Here is a 15977-nt window from a genome sequence, read left to right on the forward strand (position 1 = left end):
TGTTTTTTTGTTTTTTTAATTATGTCTGTCTGTCTGTCTCTGTGCATGCCAAGGAGCATATGTGGAGGTCAGAGAACTTGTGGGAGTTGGTCTTTCCATCCTCCATGTAGGTCCTAGGGCTCAAACTCAGATGGTCAGGCTTAGCAGCAAGTGCCCTCAGCCCATGAGTCATTTTGCTAGCACTGAATGTGTTTTAAAAAACAAAACAAAACTGGCAAAGCAGGCTGCGGCAGGAAGATTGCTTGAGCCGGGAACCAGAGCTGAGCCTGGCGAATTCAGCCAGTTCCTGTCAAAAAGAACAAAAACAAACTCCACTCAAGAGGCAGAGACAGAAGGATCATGTGAGTCCAGTATTCCCAGACTAGAGAGAGCAACAGGGCAGGACTGTCTCCAAACAACAACAAGAAAGAAATGGCAGAGGTGGGGCGGGGGAAGGAAGGAGGAGAAAAGAAGAAGGAAAAAGGAAAGGAAAGGAGGGAAAAGAGGAAGAAATTGCAAATGAGGCAGAGGACAGTCAAGCAGGAAGGCTGCCAGTGAGTGTGAAGGGAAGGCTAGCAGGTCCACTGAGTTATAAACAGACTGTGGAGATAAAAGTGTATCAAACATGTATCTAGAATAAATAAAGCTTCCAGTTCTTGGAGGGATGTGAGGAGGTGAAGAAAAATTCTTCTGTCTGGAGGTTAAAACTGAGAATAGAAAACCATTAGTCACACTGGCAAGATTTGGGTCAAGTTTAACTCTAACACCTACAGAGCTTGGTTCATGGGTGCTCCTGAACAATTGAAGATGCTGAAAGACAGTATCAAACCCGTACGATGCAGCTCTTCCCATCTGAGACTTCCACAAATATAAATTCATACTTACAAAACAGTTAAGGGACAACAGGTAAGATCCAACACAACTCTCCACACCAATGAGCCAGATATAGTGACAGAATTTCTCTAATCTGTCAGGTACTATGGGTTTCACTGAATTACCCCAAATAAAAATTTCAGATATAATTAACCTCACCAAAACTTTCATTTTATTTGCAAATATGATCAATAATAACCTTTATAAGATTTTGGTCAAGATCTCAGTAAAAATACTGAGTATTATATCATGAGGTGATGAAGCCTTTTCCACAAGATTGTATTCTCTAGACTTCGAAGTAAAACTCTTCCAAGGTAAATAGGAGCTGGGTCCATGTGTGTGCTCACATACACACAAAGGAGCCCTAGTCTCCTGCTGCAATACTATGTACGTGTTCCATATTTTCAGACAAATTACTATGAGTGATACTCACGTGATTCAGTTTCTTCAAAATTTCTATTTCAGTTTCAACACTGGGAGCTGTGTCCTTAAATAAACAGGATAGCATTAGAGTTCATTAGTAATGATAATCATAATGGTTAGTATTTTTAAAATATATTTACAGTTAAACTTATAAAAAAAGGATATCTGAGTTACAAACCAGGCTCTGTCCATACAGAGGACATAAAACTACATATTTATACAAAATGGACGTTGGGTAAAATGCCCAGATTTTATTTTATGTACACTAGTGTTTTGCCTGCATGTATGTCTGTGTGAGCGTGTCTAGTTCCCGGGAACTGGGGTTACATACAGCTGTGAGCTGTCATGTGGACAATGGGAATTGAACACAGGTTGTCTAGAAGAGCAGCCAGTGCTCTTAACCACTGAGCCATCTCTCCAGCCCCATATTAAAAATTTCTAAATCCATCCTTTTCCTTTCAGCTCTCATACTCATTACTACAATGGGGGGGGGAGCAAGGAGGTTCTGTTAATTGACAGGTCATACAGAGTCCAATGAATAGAAGAAAACAATTAAGAAGTAAAGACTGGCTCTAAGTTTTCAACAACCTAGGAGATATGCTTTTCTCCCCTAAATGGAAAGCAAATCCAGAATTATGAGGTCAAAGAGCTATAACACAGAGCGGAAATTCCTCTTGCCATGTAAGAATAGAATTATCTAGGGAAAAACAATCTGAAGAATGTTAAAGCCAGAAACAGCTGGCTGGAAAGGAAGAGGTGACTGGGCCCCGTGTTGGTTTATGTGTTGAAAAAGCAACACATTTGGCTACTTCACTCATTTAGTAAATGTGGATTACAGAAAAAGTGACATAGCTGCTACACAGAAATAATTTACATTTTTAAAATCTGCAACTGAGAATTAAAAGTGTTACCTCAGTGGTAGAGTACTTGTCTGGCATTCCTGAGTCCCTGGGTTTTGTAAAAACCAACTAACTCAGCCATTGCCACAACATCCAAAAGAGCAAAAAAATCTAAAGTTATCTTAACAACCAAGCAAAGACTTATCTGCATATATTGTGATGAAGTTGGGGTTATTGCTTCCCAGTAATGTCGTTGAGAAGCTATTTAAATTGGTCTGACATTATCCAGAACATTACAGTATTTAAGTCACACCTCAGAACTGAATCATATCAGGCAAAATGCTGCTAACTGAGTCTTTGGAAAACACACAAAGCCTTATAGAGCAAATGGGATCAGCAGGGCATCAAAACAGACTGTTATTTTTCTCCCTTACCATTTTAAAATTCATAATTGCAGTGAGGAGTATACCATCAAATTGAGGCAAAATAAACCTGCTCCCTCAGTCAGGAGTGGTGGCACATGCCTATAATCCTAGCACTCCAGAGGAGGCAAAGGTGACACCTTCAAGGCCAGTCTGGGCTATGTGAGAGCCCTCTCTCTTTACTCTTTTGAAGTAAAAAGTAATCACTGCAATTTGTAGAATGAGTCAAAATGATAAGCTGCAGTAGGTACTAAGCATTTTACGCTTTAACAAACACTTTCAGAATCAATATTAAGAGCAAAGCATAGCACTTAGGTCAGAATTAAACCCAGCTTTTGTGAGACTGTTTTTCCTTCTCACTAAAACTCTTAACCCTTCAACAAGTTTCATTTCTGTTACAACAACCCAAGTGTTACTTTACTAACTGTTTAAAAAGATGGGCTGCAGGTAATCACTGTGGTAAAGCAGCTGACAACTCGGAGCAGTCCCTGTGAGATGCTGAGAATGGAAAGTTGAGCTGTGCCAACAATGCGAATTCATTTAAAACACCAGTGTCTGGGCCAAGATGAGAAGGCTGAAGGCAGCTGTGAAGCTTCCATGGGAACTAGGACCTACTTCTTCCCGGATGCCTTCGTAGCTACTTTAGAAGAAGAAAAAAGCCTGTCACTATGCACATGAGTATGTTCGACCAATTACTCCTAGAATTAAACTCCTATAAATAAAAGCTTCTGGATTAGCCGGAAGACACTTAAAAGTGGTCGGTGTTTAACAGTCAAAAATCATTTCGTCTGAGCCAGCCTAGCTTCCTGAGATCGAATCACACTCCAGTTACTTGAGTGATGAAGAAGTCTAAAAGCCAGCAGCCACAACCCAGTACTCACGGCTTCTCTGGATGAGCCAAGAGCAAACTTCCGCTTGCTGATGATCTTTATGGCTACTTTCTTACATGATTTCCTCTCAAAAGCCATTTTCACCTCCCCACAAGCACCACTAAAGGAAAACACACAGAGAGTGATTTTTCAGCATAATTTTCATCATGAAATCCACCATGTCCAACTCTGCCTTGACAAGAAAAAAAATTAAAGATGGAGATGAGGTTGTTCAGGTGGAGAAAGTGCTCCTCATGAAAGTGTGAGAACCTGAGTTCAGATACCCAGAACCCATGTAACCCAGGCATCATAGTAACCTAGGTTTCATAGAATAAGAGTTGAGCCAGAAACAAGAGGACTCTCCCCTTGGTTTGTGGGCCAGCCTGCCTGGCATGCTCAGCAGAAAACAGAGACTCAGTTTCAAGGTAGAAGGACAAGAACCAACACTCACAGCTGTCTTCTGACCTACACACTGTGGTGCACGCACTCCCACACTTTCACGTGCGCACATGCGTGCGCACACACACACACTCCCACACCTTCACGTGCGCACACGCACATTCCCCACACATGCACAAATACATGTACAAGCACAAAAGAAACTAAATATTGTCCATGTAACATTTTTTCATTGTCCCTACTCTCAACGGACACATTGAGACTTCACCAGAGTAAACTGTCAAGAGCACAAGTAGATGTGGAGCGCCCAGCAACTGTGAGGTTAGAGTGACTTCAGTCTAACCACAGCCCTTGATTGTGAAATCCCCAGAAAAACACTAAGAAAAAAGAAAACTTATTCTCTAGGTCAGAAAAATATCAATAGAAGAGTCTTCCTGATTAAAAATGTGTAACCATGCCAGATGTCCCAACTGTAATTCAAGAGCTAAGAAGGCAGAGGGAAGGACAGCAGCCAACCAAGGCCATCCAGGCTTGCATTAAAAAGAAGGAACTGAGCCAGGCTACGGTGGCACACACCTTTTATCCCAGCACTTGGGAGGTAGAGACAGGCAGATCTCTGCGAGTTTAAGGCCACCCTGGTCTACAAAGTGAGTTCCAGGACAGCAAGGGCTACAGGAAGACATCCTGTCTCGAAAAAAAAAAAAGCAAGGTAAGACTGAAAACAATTACCAACAAATAATTTGTATACATACTTGGTTGGAAACCAAACTGCACCCTACACTACATCCAAAAGTGCTGCACAATTACTCTGCCTGCAGGAGCATTTCTCTAGGATTTCAGACTCACTGGGTACCACCCACGGCAGAGGAACGCCACATAGAATGTTACATAGCCCACGCCTACCCCCGGTAACCTTCCTCAAAGTCAGATCCATCCTAGCAAGGACTACTACAGCACGGGCCATCGGGCCGTACACTATACACTGCCTGTCTGTAGAGGGCTATGATAATGACTGAGTTTTGAGAGAGTACAGAAAAGGCTTATGTCCCATTATAATCATTTTCAAGTGTAGAATTCAGTCACATCAAGCACACTCACAATGTTCTGTGACTGCTACCACCTAGTTCCAGTCAAGTAAACACCATTACCCCTTGCCCCTAGCAACCACTAATTGGCTTTCTAAAAATTACCTGATATGAAGCATATCAACAAAACTGTATTTCTTTCATTTAGCTTAATGTTTTCAAAGCTTACCCATGCTATCACAACTATCAGTACATCTTTATTACCTATCTGAGACTGTATCCTGCTACATCGGTTTGGTCTTAAACTCCCAATACAGCCTCTAGCTATTGCTCCACCCCCACCACCACCACCACCGCCACTTTGAGGCAAAAGTCTTAGAAAGCTCAGGCTGTCCTCAAATGGCTATTACGCCAAGGGTACCTTTTAACTCCTGATCCTCCTGATAAACTTCTTTTAGTTGTTGAAGTCCAAGTATGTCCCACCTTGTCCAGCTGTCTTTTGAATGACAGGAAATGAACTAAAGACTTTACACTTAATTGCATGCCTACCTTAGAAGGGTAGGAGCCATCAAGATGGCTCGGCAAGCTGAAGTGACTGCCCCGTATACAGGTTAGTTTTTTTTGTTTTGTTTTGTTTTGTTTTTGTCAACTTGACTCATGTGAGGATCATCTGCCAAAAGGGAATCTCAACTGAAAAAAAATGCCTCCATCAGACTGCCCGGTAGGCAAGTCTGGGGGGCATTTTCTTGATTAATATGGAAGGGCCCGGCCCACCACATGCAGTACTGTCCCTGGGAAGGTAGTTCTAGAATGTATAAAAAAGCAGAAGGAAACTGAGTCAATAAGCAGTGTCCCTCCCTGCTTCCTCTGCTTGAGCTTCTGCGCTGGCTTCCCTCAAGATTAGACTGTGATCAGAACATGTAGGCCAAATAAACCCTTCCCTCCCCAAGTTGCTTTTGGTCAGTGTTTATCACAGCAACAGAGAGCAAAGTAAGGCAGAAATTGGTACTGCTGTGATGGATGTAACCATGCTGCTTTGGGGGGGGAGGGCTTACAGTATTTCAGTGCCTTGGGCTAGAACAGCTGCTGAGTGCTCAGAGATTAGTGAGTTGTTCTGTAGAGAACTGGAAGACAATGCTGGGAGAAATGCAAATAACAAAGGCGGGGCCTGTGAAGTTGTAGAGGGAAATTTCAGAGTTCCTTAAGGACTCAAGGATTCTGGGAACGTGAGGTTGGATATGGTGGCACATGCCTTTAATCCCAACATTTGTGAGGTGGAGGCTGGCAGATATTTTTGAGTTTCAGGCCAGACTGGTCTAATGAGTAAGTTCCAGGACAGGACAGCCAAGGAGATACAGAGAAAACCTGTCTCAAAAAAAAAAAAAAAGAAAAGAAAAACAACAACCGTGAAAGGAAACCTTTTGTGGTTTACTGAGATAATCAATGCTAGTTAGCAAGGGCTTAAAAATCATCTCTTCCAGTAAGAGCATCACTGAGGTGAGATCTTAGGGGTCCAGATAGGGTCCATAGCTACATCTCAAGCTGGAAATCAAACTTCATAATGTTTAAGAGTCTCCCAAAGGATACAAATTTTGAAGGCCTAAAGGGGTCCTGGCCAGCAAGCTGAGGCTTGGCCCTGTATGGCAGAGTTGGAGTATCCCTGAAGAGAGGCCAGGAGACCACGAAAAAGATGCAGGCTCAGCTGTAGATGTCCAGACTGTGGGATGGCCACCGAGGACAGCAGCAGGTGCAGAGTGGTGCCAGCCTGCAACCTAGAAGACAAGCTCTGCAAGCTCTGGAGGGCACAGTGGGGGCAGTAAAGCTGTTCAAGTCTTCTGTCGTGCAGAAGACCAGGAGTCCCAGACTTTGGAAACTGAGGCACTTACATTGTTGAAATTGGATTTTACTTTGATCTGACTATAACCCTGGTTCTTCCTTAAAATAATAAAACTTTTTTTTTTTTAACAACAGCCCATAAAGACACTTTGGATTATTTTTAATGAAAACTTGACCTTTTAAATCGCTGTGGTTTTTTTTTAATTTCATTTTATACAGGTGCTTTTCCTGTATAAGAACACATGTGTGAAGTACTCCAGAGACTAGATGAAGGTATCAGATTCCCTGGAATTAGAGTTGCAGACAGTAATGAGCCATCATGCAGGTACTGAGACTCAAACCTGGGTTCTCCACAAGGGCAACCAGTGTTATTTGTTGCTAAACCACATCTCCAGTCCCAAATTGTCTTTTTAAAAACTATGGGACTTGAAAAAATTGGAATGTGTTTCACATTGTGACATTTAATTTTTGGTTTTTTGTTGCTGGTGTTTTGTTTTGTTTTTGAAGCAGGGTCTCTCTACATTGTCCTGGCTGTACTGGAACAATGTAGACCAGGATGGCCTCGAATTCACAAGGATCAACTTTCCTTTGCTTCCCAAGTACTAGGATTAAAGTCGTATGTCACTACCCCGTGACTTTAATATTAACATGACATCTTGGGGACAAACAATAAAGGAAAGGTTATGGTTTAATTGTGATATGTCTGTGGTCGAGAAGAAGTCGACTATACTGGTTTCTTTGTGTAGGTTGTTTGTTTTTTGTTTTTGTTGACCTGAAATAAGCTAGGATCATCTGGGAAGAGGAAAGAGAAAAATGTCTCCCTCAGATTGCTTTCACACAAGTCTGTAATTAATGATTAATGATTGATGCTTAGCCAGCTGTGTAGTCCTAACCCTAGGCAGGTGGTCCTGGACTAACAAAGAAAGCAGGCTGAGGAGTGTTCCTCCACGGTCTCCACTTCCTGTCTCTAGCTTCCTGCTCTGCTAGAGTTTATACCTGGAATTCCCTCAATGATGATGGACTGTGATCAGGACATGTAAGCCAATAATTCCTTTCCTCTTCAAGCTGCTTTTGATTATGATGCTTATCACAGAAATAGAAAGCAAGTTAGGACATGAACAAGGCCGATGACCTGAATTCAATCTCTGGAGTCTATGGTAGAAGGAGAAAACTTTTGAAGGTTTTCCTCTGAGCTCCATATGCACACCACGGCACCTCACACTTATACACACTCTTCACATACACACATCACATTCACACCCACCCACATGCATACCCACCTCACTGTTCACATACAAAACATATACAATAATATACTCTCTCTCACACACGAACAGAAAGATAGAGAAGCAATTATGTAGTTTTTAATTAACAAAAAATACATTGGATATGGTAGCTTATGCCTGTAACCTGCAGAAGTTGAGACAGGAGAACTGCCCATGAGTTTGAGATTAGCCTGGGCTACGCTGTGAGTTCATGCCAGTCTAAGCTTCAGAGTGAGTCCCTGTCTCAAAGGAAAAGAAAAAAAAGGACAAAACTTAATTAATTAATTACATAGTGTGAGGATAAGGCTCACTGGTCTAGCACTTTACCAAACATGCAGATGATCCCAGATTAGCACTGGCACTAAACAAACAAAGCAAGGCCGGCAAGATTACTCAGCATGAAATGGCCTCTACAATCAAACATGATGACTGAATTTAACCCACATGGTACAAAGACAGAACTGACCCCTGTGAATTGTCCTCTGTCCTCTGACTCACTGTGGCATGAGTGCACCCACACACATACAGGCACGTGGTGAAATATAAGTGCCATGAATCATAGATCATTAAAAGCGGATTTTCAAAAGTCATCAATAGCTGGGCATGGTGAGGCAGACTTGGACTCCTGTCTGGGCAGGTAGAGGCAAGAGGATCAGGAGTTCAAGATCATCCTTGACTGCAGAGTGATTTATGTAAGCTACATTAAAAAAAAAAGCCAGCCAGGCAGGTGGTGCCCACCTTTAATCCAAGCACTTAGGAGGCCAAAAGCTGGAGAATTTCTGTGAGCTCGAGGCCAATCAGGGCAAAATTACTTGGTTTACTATAATAAAATAAAGAGCTGGGAAAACATTTCAGCCTAACAAACGCTTGCTACACAAGGACAGGGACCTGAGTCTGGAACCCCAGCACCCACATGAAAAGCTCGTCTCCAGTCCCAGTGCTGGCAAGGTGAGGACAGGAACATCCCAGGGGCTTGCTAAACACCAGGTAATTCGGTCAGTAAGTTCCACATTCTGAGAGCTATAAAGTAGAGGATCACTGAAGAAGACATCCGATAATGACCTCGGGACTCCGCAATGCAACATTCTTCCACAGACATGCATATAGACACACACACAAATAGTTATCAATGAAGACAAGCCTGGTGGCACAAGCTAATCCCAGCACTAAAGTTTATAATAAAAAAGTTTATTTAAACTGATCACTAATAAATCAGTAATACTCTACCACAAAGTTTGACAATCAGCTATGTTATAAATAATAACACTATAAAATCAGGCACAAAAACCTAAACTAAAATACATACATAGAAAAAAATTAGTTTTAGTTTATTATATAAGGAAAAAAAAAATTTACCTTCCAAGAGTTTTTGACATGATGTATTCATCTCTTAATTCCTTAGGATAAACTGACTGATCATCTACAGTGAGATCAAAAAATACAAAAACTGAGGGGGAAAAGACAGAAATGGGCTTGTTAATTCATGATTAGAAAACTGGTTCTAAAATTTAGCTATAAATAGAATATAAGTGATAAAATTACATACATCATGTAATACAAAATAAAGTATATTTAATCAGGGACTAGCAAGATAGTTCAGCAGGTAAAATCACTTGCTATGTCTGCCTCACGACTTGAGTATGAACCCGAATGGAAGGAGAAAACCGGCTCCCAACAGACCCCTATATGCATACTGTAAAGTGTAAGCCTGCACATGCACACACACACACACAATCTCTCTCCCTCAATCATACACACATGCACATACACACGCACACGCACAAATCTCTCTCACACACTAAATAAACGTAAATAAATAAAGTGGAGATGAGACAGAGTAAGACTCCTTACATTACCCTCGGCCTCCACACCTACACAAATGTACAAACACATCCACATGTACATATACGGCACACACAAAGAAAATACTCAGCACTTGGGAGGCAGAGGCAGGCGGGTCTCTGAGTTCAAGGTCAACCTGGTCTACACAGGGAAATCTAAGACAGCCATATAGTTAGACCTTGTCTCAAAAACAAAACAAAAAAAAACCTCACAATTCAGGCAATGGAGTTAACTCTTAAATGCTACTGAATGTTAACTTAATTAATTTGACTGATTTAAAGCACAATATATACAGACACAAAAATTCCCCCTTACCGAGGAAGTTTACAAAAGCCCATTAACCATAAGATAACATTACCTTTATTTCTACATAGTGAAAGCGCAATTTCAGAGTTGTTACTCAAAGGACGGCATTTTCCTTTCCCGATGAGCTCAGTATTTACAAAGGTTCCATTCCCACTGTGATCTTCTATGTACACGATGTAAGAATTTTTAGGGCCCGTTTCCTAAAATAGAGAACATTTTATTTCCAAGTTTTAACGGCAGGAGTTAACGGCTCCAGATACACAAGATCACCGGGTCTCCGAGAAGAGAAGTTAACTGTCACCTACCCTGAAAATGCGAAAGTGCTTCTTGCTATATGTCCGGTACTTATCAGTCCTTCTCAGTAGTGGTCCGTCAAAGCAATATTCACAGCTTTTATCCCTCCCAAACCAGTAGTTGTCGTTAACACAGTCTGTTAATACAGAAATACAGAGCAGAGAACTGGAACTTCAGGCAACAAACACTCTTCAACAGTGCTAACTGTAGGAAGTGGCTGGTTCTGTGAAGCAACATGTGGGCCCAGCATCTGGGACACTCACAAAGCAGGACTAGCTCAAGGCCACTCCCACCTACCTGGAAAGACACTGTCAAGAAGACAATCAAAAGCATAGATCTGATTATCAAAATTGTGTATTAAAAGTTGGGGGTCACTGGCTGGCGTGTTAAGTCAGTACACAGGGAAGCTTAGCATAGTCAAGGCCCTGGTCTCAACCCCAAACAACAACCAAAAAAAAGGGGTGGGGGATAATAATACAACAATGACTCTGTTTTGTTTTGTTATAGATTCTTTGGTATCTGTTTAGCTGGTGTTTGAGGCAGGGTCTCATACACTCCAGGCTAACTTCTAATTCTCTATGTAACCAAGAATGACCTTCAACTTCCAAACCTTCTGCCTCAACTTCCCTGATGCTTAGTTAGCAATCAAGTGTCAACAATTCCCAATTTACTTGGTGCTAGGCATAAACCCAGAGCTTTGTGCACACTAGGCAAGCGCTCTACCAACTAAGCCACATCCCAGCCCCGTTACTTGTTTTTTGAGAAAGTCTCACAGAACCTGGCAGGACTTGAACTTGCTATGTAGGGTGAGGCTTGCCACAAACAAAATTCTTAATCCTCATGCTTCAGCCTCTCAAGTGCCAAGATTACAGGCATGTGCCACTACACCAGACTGTAACACTGGGTTAAATAATTGACGATTATTCATAACCATGAAATGAAAAGCAGCCATTAAAACTTCCCAAATAAAGCCAAGCAGTGGTGGCGCACACCTTTAATCCCAGCACTCGGGAGGCAGAGGCAGGCAGATCTCTGAATTCGAAGACAGCCTGGTCTACAGAATGAGTTCCAGGACAGCCAGGGCTACACAGAGAAACCCTGTCTCAAAACAAAACAAAACAAAACAAAACAAAAAGAACTCATCAGTTGACCAAGCTGACTTCAGTGCTATCCATGCTTTGTCCCGTCATCAGTTTCCTAGCTGGGAGAAAGAGACATTCGTTCGCTTCTCCTAGAAACAGTGTCACACGATATTTCCAACTATATAAATGGCTCGTTTCCTCTCTCCTTTCGTGTTGAGTCAAATACAAGCCAAAAATGAGTTTGGACATATCTTCCACTAAGCTTTTGATACACGCAAACTCCAAGCTCACTACCTCATCAATCATAATAATGTCCTGCTCTGATACTCTATAAAAATGGGCCCTTTTTTAATTCTTTGGACACTGTCTTCCTGATTTTCCCCATTAGAACATGAAGTCCATGAGGACAGCTATGAATATTGTATTCAAAGACTGTAGCTCCTGGCAGGGCAGTGGTGGCACACACCTTTACTCCCATCACTAGGAGGCAGAGGCAGGGGGATCTCTGTAAATTCAAGGACAGTGTGATCTACATAGTGAGTTCTAGGACAACAGGGCTGTGTAGAAAGACCGTCTCAAAAACAAACAAACAACAATAATAAAAAGAGTGCAGATCAGACCACAGTCAGGCATGGGGGTGAACACCGGTAATCTCAGCATTCCGGAAGGTGCAGGAAGAAAGATCAGGAGTTCAAGGTCATCCTTGGCTACATGTACAGTGTGAGGTTAGAATGGGCTACATGAAACTCTCAAGAAAACGAAAGAAATAGAGAAAAGAGAATTGCTTGAAGAACAAGAAATAAAAGAAGGGAAGAAGAGGGAAAGAAGAGAAAGAAGGAAAGGAAAAATGAACCTTCTCAACTCATTCTGAGGCCAGTTAAACCCTAATGACAAAGCCAGACAAAAATAAGACAAAAAAGCTACAAACCAATATCCCTTATAAATGCAGATTCAAAAATGCTCAAAAATGGTAGCAAGGTACAGTAGCAATGTCTACAGTCCTCACCTGGAACCTAGCATTCAGGAGGCTGAGGCAAAACTGCTATGAGTTCAAGGCTACTTAGTGAGTTCCAAGCTAGTATAGGCTAAAAACTAAGGCTTTGTCCCCCAAATAAACAAAGTCAGTATAGAGGTTCAGGGGTTCAGTTAGTCTCATTGACATAGCAAGTAGAGGAGTTTCATAAAACAACAACAAAAAAAGATAAAACTTGTATATTGAAACATACAAAACATTGTACAAAGAAAGGAAAGGCTGAATTCTGGGAAGATACCCCACATTCACAGATTATTATTATAGATAATAGAATCTATTATCATAGATTATTATGCCCCACATTCATAGGTTATTAACTATTCATTCTTGCAGGGTGTACTGCCAACTGACTAAATCTGAAAACTAAGAAACAGAGGGTAGATCTATGAAGAATTAGCTGAAGGGGCTTTATTCCGGAGTGTGTGGCACCTTCCGTGAGCCAAGACAGAAAAGAGCCGAAGGGAAAACGTGCTGTTTGCTTGCATGCCTTCACTTCTTGCTGGTAAGTGCATCTACCTCATTCTTTCTGCTACCACCCTTTGCTGCTTCTTTGGTTTCCAATACAGACTGAAGATCAGCATCTCTCCAGGAACCCTCTAGGCTGTCAGTGTCAGTGCTGAGACATTTAGCCTCATGGACTGAGCAGCTCTGAGGCTGTCTTCCCATCGTGTCAGAACTATTAATGGACTCTCCAAACCATATTGTGTAAACCAATTCAATAAATCCCCTCGTAATTTTTTTTCTTGTTTGCTTTTGTTTTTTTGCTGTGAGACAGGACTTCTCTTTGTAGCCTTAGCTATCATGGAACTCCCAGGCTAGACTAAGAGTTCCACCTGCCTCTGCCTTCTGGCTTCACTTCTTAGCTAATCAAGATCTTTAAGGTGGGAGTATCCACCTTTAATCTGGACTACTCCGTCTGCTGGCAGTCTATATAAAGGACACGAAAGAAGCTTGCTCTCTGCCTGCTTGCTCTCACTCTTACTGGCAAGTTCATTCCTTCACTGGCATTAGAGCCTACTTCTACGGAATTCTGGTAGGTATATACTGAAGACGAGCTGAGACAATTATCACAAAGCCTTTCAGACTGAACTGCTGGATTCTTGGATCTGCTGTGGGTAGCCATCATTGGAATAGCTGGACCAACAGCATGTAAGCCACTCTAATTATCACGCATGTATGAATATTCATACATATATGAATATATATATATATATATACACACATGTATACATGTTTATTTCAGAAATAGCTCTGGATTACCTGGATATCCACATGCAGATACAAAATCTGAACCAGGTATGGTGGATATGTGTAATCCCAGCTACTCAGTAAACTGAGACAAAAAGGTCAATGCAAGTTCAAGGCCACAAGGCATTACACAGTGAGTTCCAAGACTACCTGGCTGCAGAATTCCGTCTCAAAAACAGATGAGTAAAGCCTCGATAGGACTACGATGTAGCTCAGTGTTAGAGCTCTCTACCATGCATAAAGCGCTCACTCTGAAGAGGACAACCATGCACTCCACCACAGCCTCTATTTTCTATTTTAACTTTTTAAACTATTTTCTCACCCCCAACCAGTTACGGGGCACTGAAGCTTCTGTTGCAACACCCGGAACCACCTTCTGTTTCTTTGAATGATACCCTATTTTACATAACAAAATGCCTTACCAAGATTAGAGAATCCATCCTGCAGAGCCCACAGCCGGGCCCAAGGGACAGGACCAGGCTCCTCGGGTTCTTGGTCCTCGGGAATAGAACAGAGTTCCTGAGTGGACACTGTCTCTAAAGAGCTCAGCGTCCCAGAGCTGGAGTGAGACGACTGGCTGGAAGATGGCACCGTGCTGGTAGAAGAACCGGATGTGCCCTGATACTGTGAGGAGAGGTCGTGCAACGGAGAGAAGGTGCCTTGGGACTGGCTTAAGCCACCCTGGGACTGTGAACAGGTACCGCTGCCATGGGCCTTGGAGGAGCTGCAGCCTTGGGACTGCTGACTCTTCATATCCGACCTCAAAGACAAGAGTCCAAGGCTTAAAATTCAGGAGGGAAGAATGGGGGTTTTTGAGACAACTCAGCAGGAAAGAGCACATACTATTCTTGCAGAGACCAAGTTCCGGGAGTTCCCAGCACCCAAGTATGGCACCTCAAGACTGCCTGTAACTCCAACTCCAGCGGACCTGAAGCGGCTCTTGGCCTCTGCAGGCATCAGCATTCACATCTGCACATCCCACGCACATGCGATAATTAAAAATAAAATAACTCTTTATCCAAAACTCGGCGAGGAATGCGGATGGTATCCAATGGTAGATGGTAGATCGCTGGCCTGACAGATGCAAAGTCCAGATTCCATGCCCAGGATCATCAAACATACAAACAAAGTGAAGAATGGGTACAAGGGGCTGGAGAGGCATAGCTGCAGGTAAGAGCAGTTTGCTCTTTTGAGTTCAGTTCCCAGCACCCACATCCGGGAGCTCACAGATAACTGTAATTCCAGCTCTTGGAGGGGGGATACAGTGCCTTCTGCTGGCCTCCGTGAGAAATGCATAGACTTACACAGACGTAAGGTTTTTATTTTTAAGATTTATTTATTATGGATACAATGTTCTGTCTGCATGTAGAGCTGATCTCATTATAGATGGTTGTGGGGCACCATGTGGCTGCTGGGAAATTGAACTCAGGACCTCTGGAAGAGCAACCAGTGCGCTTAACCTCTGAGCCATCTTTCCAGCCTTAGACACAAGATTTTTAAAAACAAGATTTAAAGGAACAGGCACATTATGATCACCTCAAAAAGAAAGGCAGGGCCATTCATGACTGAAACAAACAAAAACAAAGTAACAACAACAAAATTCCAGACTTACGAACAGAATTCCAGAGGCCACTAACAGAGCATTACACCAGCTTTCCTTCCTGTACAGAAGCTGAGAATGGCTGGTTGCCTCCTATCCACTCCTTGCCACTGTACCCAACACGTACGCTTACGTAACCTCTCCAGTTCCTGCAGAGCCTAGCGGCAAAGACTGGGTTCTCAGGTAGGTATTTGGGAAGAATGAATCTAGGGGCTGGCATGATCACTAACATTTATAATGTTCGCCATGAAACCACTTCGCTCTGGCATGAAAGTCCCAACGCTCTGCCTAACCATGTGTCTAGACCTGTTTCAACTAGTAAATAAAAAGGAAAGTGAACTTCCCCTCGAAGAGCAGCTAAAGAGGAAGAGTCGCCTACGCATAGCGCCCTCTCACATGTATAAGTAAGCAGACAACTCGGAAGCTGCGGAGGGTCCACTTGCATAAGGCTCTGAAACAGTATTCGAACACCCAACCACCCGCGCAGCGTTTCCCACTAAGACTCACCGCGTGAGACCACCAGGAGCCACAAACACCCCAAACGCGCAGCCAGTGGCGTGGCGCTAAACCTACCGATACAAACTCCACCCTCAGCCAATCAAAGCGCCTTCCTTCTCGGCAGGACCAATAAGGAAACCCGAA

The 15977-nt window shown here is 42.6% G+C and overlaps 1 protein-coding gene across 3 annotated transcripts in view; it reads right to left on the reverse strand.

Annotated features, from left to right (window-relative positions):
* The window catches only part of Chek2 (checkpoint kinase 2), a 33608-nt gene extending 17665 nt beyond the window's left edge, over positions 1-15943 (reverse strand). For 2 of the 3 annotated variants that reach the window (XR_009591539.1, XM_021644939.2), the window contains exons 1-7: positions 15843-15943; positions 14158-14495; positions 10384-10508; positions 10131-10278; positions 9287-9377; positions 3418-3526; positions 1286-1339 (exon numbers count right to left, since the gene is read on the reverse strand). Coding sequence is in view for 2 of the 3 variants with exons in the window: in XM_021644939.2 (XP_021500614.1) it covers positions 1286-1339; positions 3418-3526; positions 9287-9377; positions 10131-10278; positions 10384-10508; positions 14158-14488 (858 nt within the window). In the remaining variant the exon portion in view is untranslated. Of the gene's footprint in view, positions 1-1285; positions 1340-3417; positions 3527-9286; positions 9378-10130; positions 10279-10383; positions 10509-14157; positions 14496-15842 lie in introns of those variants that run through there. The other variant, XM_060382622.1, reaches the window with a different exon arrangement.
* Between the last annotated feature and the right edge of the window lie 34 nt (positions 15944-15977).

This window comes from Meriones unguiculatus, chromosome 4 (assembly GCF_030254825.1).
Source record: "Meriones unguiculatus strain TT.TT164.6M chromosome 4, Bangor_MerUng_6.1, whole genome shotgun sequence".
Taxonomy (NCBI): domain Eukaryota; kingdom Metazoa; phylum Chordata; class Mammalia; order Rodentia; family Muridae; genus Meriones; species Meriones unguiculatus.